The sequence below is a fragment of the Nannospalax galili genome, unplaced genomic scaffold (genome assembly GCF_000622305.1).
Source record: "Nannospalax galili isolate Female #2095 unplaced genomic scaffold, S.galili_v1.0 scaffold2159, whole genome shotgun sequence".
Classification (NCBI taxonomy): Eukaryota; Metazoa; Chordata; class Mammalia; order Rodentia; family Spalacidae; genus Nannospalax; species Nannospalax galili.
In genome coordinates, this window is record NW_008342781.1 from 104,580 (window position 1) to 112,122 (window position 7,543).

At 42.3% G+C, this 7,543-nt stretch overlaps 1 protein-coding gene across 4 annotated transcripts in view; it reads right to left on the reverse strand.

Moving 5' to 3' along the window:
* The window catches only part of Nudt5 (nudix hydrolase 5), a 33,328-nt gene that overhangs the window by 16,169 nt on the left and 9,616 nt on the right, over window positions 1–7,543 (reverse strand). For 3 of the 4 annotated variants that reach the window (XM_008838811.3, XM_008838810.2, XM_017799576.2), the window contains 2 exons: window positions 1,692–1,798; window positions 177–244 (listed from right to left, as the gene is read on the reverse strand). In XM_008838811.3, coding sequence (XP_008837033.1) covers window positions 177–244; window positions 1,692–1,754 — 131 coding nt within the window. In that variant the 5' untranslated portion in view covers window positions 1,755–1,798. The remainder of the gene's footprint in view (window positions 1–176; window positions 245–1,691; window positions 1,799–7,543) is intronic. The other variant, XM_029566298.1, reaches the window with a different exon arrangement.

Consider the following 7,543-nt stretch of genomic DNA (forward strand, 5'->3'; position numbering starts at 1 on the left):
TATTCAAGATTGTCAATGACCCAAACATTTTAGTAATGGAATAAAAGCTGTATTAGGTTCTTTATTTAAAAGAAAGCTTACAATGAAGAAAATATCAGTGTTTTCAGAAAACACTCAACAGAGATCTGGAAAACCCAGATATTGATAATTTTACAAGACAGAGAAAAAAAATTTACCTAGTTTTACCAGTAGGATCCATGTAAGTTGTTTTTTCAAACTTGACCCATTTTCCTTCTGAAATTAACTAAAAGGAGATCAGAGAGTTAAGTTGGCAAACTTTCAAACCAAGGTGGTCTTTTTTTAAATCTAAAAGGTACTTTTTCTTTCAAACTTGTTCTATGCTCCCTCCCCTCTTCCAGTTAGCTTCTCTCACGACAATTTCTGGGCAAGTTTCCAGTTTAGAGTAAGTATTCAAAACTGTCTTACTAAAGGCTAGTAGTTTTGTTTGGAGTTTTTGTGGTAGAACCAAGAGGTAAAAAAGGGTCTAAAAGCAGCGTGGATGCAGGTGTAGCTGAGGCACAGTGCATACGTGGCATACATGGACTTGGGTTCAATTCTCAGCACCAATAAAGAAAAACAACTCCTGGGTTGTGGGAAGAAAGGTAAATGGAAGGGAGTACAAGGGGCGTGAGATCTTGGATACTCTTCAAGTCCTGGCCCCTGGCATGGATGCTAAGCTAGCCATACTGTTGAACGGCATATATACAACTTCATCAGGAAAACAGATTGCGGGGAAACCAAATCGAAGACTGGATTTCCTTTTGCTGACACCCAGGTTTCCACCCGATCCAAGACATGCAGAGGAGTCTTGGCTGGGAGGACTGACTGACCTGTGACACTACACTGACTGAGAGGAGCTTTTCACTGGGAATGTAAGGCAATAGCCTTTTTCTTACTAGTCTCTTTCTCTTCTTGCCAACACCAACCTAATCATCATTAGCAGATCTGTCCACAGGCAACATGGAAAGATTGTTAAATCAAAAAGAATTCCTCTAGAAAGGTGCCAAGGCCAGAGTTCAAAGACAAAACACTTAAATTTACCCATTACAATGAAGGGTTCCTGAGAGAAAAAGACTCTAGAACTTGAGCTGAATAACATAAGGTGTAGATCTTAGTACTAAAACTCAGAGGAATGTGAACTACATTTATGTTTGAAAATCAAACAGCTGAGCTATAATAACGAAATTTGAAATGTCAAAGCTGTAAAACCACATATTGTTTCTCTGTCCAGACAAATTTTTAGAAAGAAGAATTTTTCTATCAGTAACGAAAATGTACTTAGTTTCAACTTTACTAATACATGGCATTAAGATGGCTATGACTACTTCCAGATGAGTGATTGAAAATGTGATTGAAGCCAGGTGTGGTGGTGCACACCTTTAATCCCAGCACTTGGGAGGCAGAGGCAGGCGGATCTTTGTGAGTTCGAGGCCAGCCTGGTCTACATAGTGAATTCCAGGACAGCTGGGGCTACAAGGAGACCCTGTCTCAAAAAAGACAAAAAAAAAAAAAAAAAAAAAAAAAAAAAAAAGAAAGAAAAAATGTGATTGAAACCTTAAAATGAGGGTAGAAAAAACATTTAAAAATTATCTTTAAGATTGAAAAAAAAATGTAACAAATAGCCTACATGTTTCTTTTGAACTCATTGTTACATGGTGAAGGGAAAGGATAGAGAAAAGCAAAGTATATACCTCCTCTGAAATTATGTGCTGTTTGGCATTCTGAGAAGACTCTGTTGATTCCTGGTTGTCCATTTCAACGTAGTCAGTCTTTAGAGTCCTAAGGTAGGAAGCTCAGGCTGTAAGATAGTAAGATTTGTTTAAGCTAAATTAAAAAAAAAAATTAACAATTGTCCATGGGCCACTAGTAAAAGTACTTAAATGGTTAAAAAAATGATGTCTCATCAAAGTTTCTTCCTTCATGTGACCATCTGGGGGCAACTGTCTCAGAAAGATGCAGAGGCCCTAGGAAATGTCCAGGCAGGAAATGCAAAGCCTTCCTTTAGATTCAGCTTGCACTAAACAAGGTCCTAGTGTCCATCCTCAGTTAGGCTCGCTCACTTCCAACCTCCAACCCCTTTCCAAAGAAAAGCAGAAGGATGATCTACCACTTTCCATACCCACCCCTCACTGGCCAATTATCAGTGCTTTACCGTTTGGCTGTTTTTCTTGAGACAAGGTCTTGCAGTACATATCCCAGGTTACAGTGAACTCCCTGATCCCTCTGCCTCAGCCTCCTCAGTGAATACTGGGATTCAAGGCATGTACTATCACACTTGACTTACAACTAAACTTAAACATTTTTTAAATTTATTTTTTATTTTATGTGCATGACTGTTTAGCTTGCATGTATGTAAGTGTACTACGTGCATGCAATGCCCAGAAGAGGGCGTCAGATCCCCTGGAACTGGAGTTATGGATGGTTGTAGCCACCATGTGAGTGCTGGGAACTGAACCTGGGTGTTCTGCAAGAGCAGCCAGCACTCGTAACCACTAGGCACGTCTCCAGGCCCTACTGCTAAACTTTCATAGAGCTGTCTGTGTTGGCAGTTTCTACCTGTCAGCCTTCCATTCTTTTAAAAAAGTTGGAGCAAGTCATCCCTTTAATAATTTTAGACTCTTAGGTTTTTTTGGTTGAGACAGGTCTTACTATGTGGCCCTGGCTGGCTTCGAACTCGGAGATTACCTGCTTCTGCCTCCTTAGTGCCAGGACTGAAGGTATGTACTCCTATGCCTGGCTCTTAGAGGTCTTTTTGTTTTTATCTCAGTTGTGCTGGGCCTTGAACCCAGGGCCTCAGTTGTGCTGGGCCTTGAACCCAGGCAAGTATGCTACCACTGAGCTATACACTTCGACCCCCTTCTGTTTTTCAAAGATTTATTTATGTGTATGTGTGTGCGCCTGTCTGTGTTTATCTGTACCACATGCAGATAGCCAGAGGGCATCAGATCCTCCAGAACTGTAGTTACAAGTGGTGTTAGCCAACTGATGTGGGTGCTGGGAACCAAATCTAGGTCCTCTGGAAGAGCAGTAAGTGTTCTTAACTGCTCAGCGTTCTCTCTCTCTCTCTCTCTCTCTCTCTCTCTCTCTCTTTCTCATTGTGTATCAATGTGGGTGCACACACATGCCATGGTATGTCTATGGAAGTAAAAGGATAACTTTTAGGAGAAAGTTTTCTCCTGTGGGTTCTGGGAGTTGAGAACTTTATTGGGCTTATGCAGCAAGCAGTTTTACCCTCTGGGCCATCTCATCAGCCTGAATGACAAGTTCTTTCTTTTTTGAGACAGGGCCTCATGGAGCCCAGGCTGGCTTTGATTGAACTCTATATGTAGCCAAGGATGACCCTGAACTCTTGGTCAATCTGCCTTCACCTCTGGTGCTGGGATGACAGGAGCATATTTAGTTTACACAGTGCTTGCCATCAAACCCAGGGCTTTATGTATGTTAGGCGAGTGCTTTGCCAGTGGAACCATAGCTCTAACCTCACACTTCCCCTTTTGAGACAGTCACATAGCCCAGGCTGACCTTAAACTTCTGATCTATCTATATTTGCTTCCCAAATGCAGTCAACTAGTGCTAAAGGTCTGCTATGAAGAGAGTAGGCCTTTGGCCTGTTTCTTGGTTTCTTTATAGTCCTTGCCTATCTGAAAATCTTTTTATTATTATTTTTGTCCTACCCTCACGGCTGGTGACTCACCCTGAGTCATTTCTCAGCTGACTTGCTTCTGCTGCTGTCATTGCGAAGTCTGAAGCAATCTGATTCTTGCTTTCGTTTTCTAGGTGACCTGCTTTTTTTCTTGGGAGCTCACGGTCAGTCATGCCTTTATGTTGGCATTACTGTACTCGGCACTCCCTTCAACTGGAAACGTCAGTGTGTGAAAAGGGTTTTTATTGATATAATTCCCTCCTCTGCATTTCCTGTTTTCTCAAGAACTGTTATTTGGCTGTTCAAGCTCAAGCCCCAGGGCACTTACCTGGCACGCACAGGCCCTGACTCAGTCCTCAGTACTCCCTAACCCCCAACAGAATCGTCACTGGATGTCCTGGAGTAACTGTGTACTTTCTTTTTCATTCTTGCTCTCCACTCCGTGTCATTTTATCTACATTTCTCAGACTGTTCTAATCTATCACTACTCTTAAGTCCACTAATCTAGTCCACCTCCTAACTTTAGCTTCAGAGGAAAATCAGTCACCCTTCAGTTTCCAGGGGTTAGGGAGTAGGTTTGATTCCAGAAGTCCCCTCGGATAACAAAATTTATGTGGTCAAGTCCCTTGCACCCAGCCTCTACGTATCATCCTGCATGTTTCAAATCACTTCTAGCTAACAACTAGACCTAATACAATATGTACGCCATGTAAATAGTTGTTCTACTGGACTGCTTAGAGAAAAATGACACAAAGTTTGTTCATGTTCAGTACACACACATTTCCCCCGCCTCCTAATACTTCCAGCCTGAAGCTGGTTGAATTCATGAAACAGAACCCAAAGGGCCAACAGTGTACACTATTCACTGTCAATTCTCTTAACTGTCTACAAAGAAAAAGTGGGATTTCCCTAACTTAAAATACTGTCAAGAAAACAAAATGTATTTGTCGTCATAGAGTCTTAAATAATGCAATGTCTGATGACTAGTTTAGGGTACCTGCTTAGCACTCCCTGGGCAGACCCATTAAAGATGAGATAGATGCTCCAATGCCAGTGGGCAGAAGAGACTTCTAGTGGGGTGGGAGGAAGAAAGGCAAAGATCAATATGAGAAACTTGCAAAGTGACTTCAAGTTTTATGGGAAAATATTATGAAGGATAAAAAGAGTGGGGAAGGAATAGGGCTGAAGAGATGCTCACTGGTTAAGGGCACCAACTGTTCTTGCAGAGGACTTGGGTTCAATTCCCAGCACCTACATGGCACTAACAACCATCTGTAACTCCAGTTCCAGGGGATCCAACATCTTCTTCTGACCTCTGAGGGTACTGCACGATACGAGTGCACTTACACATGCAGGCAATACACTCATACACATAAAATTAAAATAATAAATTATATATATACATATATATATATATTTTTTTTTTTTTTTTTTTTTGGGACGGGAGGCTCTCTATAGCCCCAGCTAGCCTGGAACTCACTATGTAGACCAGGCTGGCCTTGAACTCACAGAGATCCGCCTGCCTCTGCCTGGGATTAAAGGTGTGTGCGACCACGCCAGACAATAAATAAAATATTTTTTTAAAAAAAAGAGTGGGGAAGAAGCTGGAAATGGTGGTGTGTGCCTTTAATCCCAGCACATGGGAGGTAGGAGCGGGCAGATCTCTATGAGATCAAGGCCAGTCTGGTTTTCATAGCAAGTTCCAGGCCAGCTGGGGCTGCGGGAGACCCTGTCTCAAAACAGATGAAAAAGACAAAGAATGGGAAAGATCTTGAGGGGAGAGAAATGAATGTGGGGGCACAGTAATCTGTACAGAGTGACGGGCCCTCTTTAATTTGGTGACATTTGAATGGACACTTCAAAGTATAAAGGATATGGAGGGCGCCACCAGGCCTGGCTTGTTTTTTGTTTTTTTAAAGATGGAATCTTCATGTGGTCCAGGCTGGCCTTGAACCTTGTCTTCCTGCCTCCACCTCAAGTGCTGGAGTCCTAAGTGTGTGCTACCATGCCCGGGTATGACAGATATTTTATTTTCTGGATACCCATTCCTTCTTATTGATAAGTACCACAGGGAAGGAAATTTGTTGATGTAAGGAAAGATTTGAATTCTAATACTAAAGAGAAAATAACTTTCAAGCAGTCAAGGAGCCCCACTTAATGAACAAAATGAACTGTCTAGAATGATACAAAATGCCTGCAGTAAGTTTCGGCCTCCTCTTTATTTTAGTTTTTCTTTTTTGTATTGCTGGAACCTGGGGTCTCATTCATGCTAGGCAGTGATCTAACACCGAGCTGTATCCCCAATCTCTATCTGCTTTAAAAAAAAAATCTTATTTGTTATTTTTATTTTGTGTGTATATGTACTGCCTCATGTATGTAAATGCACCTGTGTCAGGAGATCAGAAAAGGGAGTTGGATTCCCCTGGAACTGGAATTACAGATGGTTGTTAGCCACTATGTGGGTGCTGGGAACCAAACCCAGGTCTTTTGCAAGAGCAGTGGTCCAGTGCTCTAAATTGCTGAGCCATCTCTCCAGCTCCCTGTCTACCTGATTTTTATAAAAGCAGTAGTCTAACCCTAACCATCTTTTCCATGCACATCCAAACTTCTGAAAGGCAGGAAACCGTGTCTTCAAAAGTACAAGCGCCACTAGAAGGTATCTCTATGACAAAAAGGCGCATAACCCCAATTCCCATGAACCTCAGACAAAATGGTCATGGTAAAGGATCAAGAAAAAGCTTTTAGGACCCTTTAGGACCCTGGCCACTCTAAGCTGGCCAGATTTTCCAGCCCAAAGAAATCAGGTCATGCCCTCTGTAGCTGTCTTTACGACAGAGAGTTAAGAAGCTGTTTCTGCCGTGGTTTTATAGCCTCTCATTTATGGCCCTACTCAGTAGTCTGTGGCTCTTCCCTGGTCCTTGTCATGTAGGATATCCCGGACTCAATCACATGCTGTAACAACACCCTGAAAGGACATAAAACTCAGATGACTTCCTTTGTTCAGGAGATTGCTCACGCCCCTCCTGAGCTTCTCCTGTCAATCACAGCTAGCCCTCTTAATGAAGTTCCTTTCAGGTTTCTTTAAAATTTTTTTCCTGTTATTTTTTAGGTTTATGAAGTTCCTCAGGTTTCTTTAAAATTTTTTTCCTGTTATTTTTTAGGTTTTTTTGTGTGTATGAGTGTATTTCCTGCATGTATGTAAGTGCACCCATGTTGTACAATGCCCACAGAGGTCAGAAGAGGGTGTTGGATCCCCAGGAATTGAAGTTACGGACAGTTGTTAGCTGCTATATGGGTGCCAGGAATCAAACCCAGGTGCTCTGCAAGAGCAGCCAGCGCTCTTAACCACTGAGCCATCTCCCCAGCCCCCTTTCAGGTTTCTAATGGAAGCTCCTCCTTTAGGGTCCCATCATGTTTTTTTCTCTCTCCTCTCCCCCCGCCCCCCGGACCTCACTGTAACCCAAACACTGGGATTAAAGGTGTGCACCACCACACCCACCCCTGTACTGTCCCTTTTAAAGCTCTCCCACCTCAAAGTCTGATTTTAGGTCCTGGGAGCTCAAGGCTCTTTCTCCTAAATAAAGTTCATTCCTGAAGGGTAATTTTGCGTCAGACCCTTTTCTCAACCAACCCACTGGCTACTCTAACATATGGCACTGCACATAAGAACAGATAGGCCATGTCTCCATGTGAACATCTTTAGGGGCAAAAGGGCCACTAGTTCTTTTAGAGTCACATAAAACTTCATGGTATTTAAGGTATCTGCTAGATCCCCTATGTATGTCTTTATAGTGTCCCTCTGGTTTCCAAAGGGACAGCTGACTGCCAGTGGTGAAAAACAGTAGTGAAACAGAAAACAGCATTATCTTTAGCATTGTTCTTTTTTATTTATTTTAATTT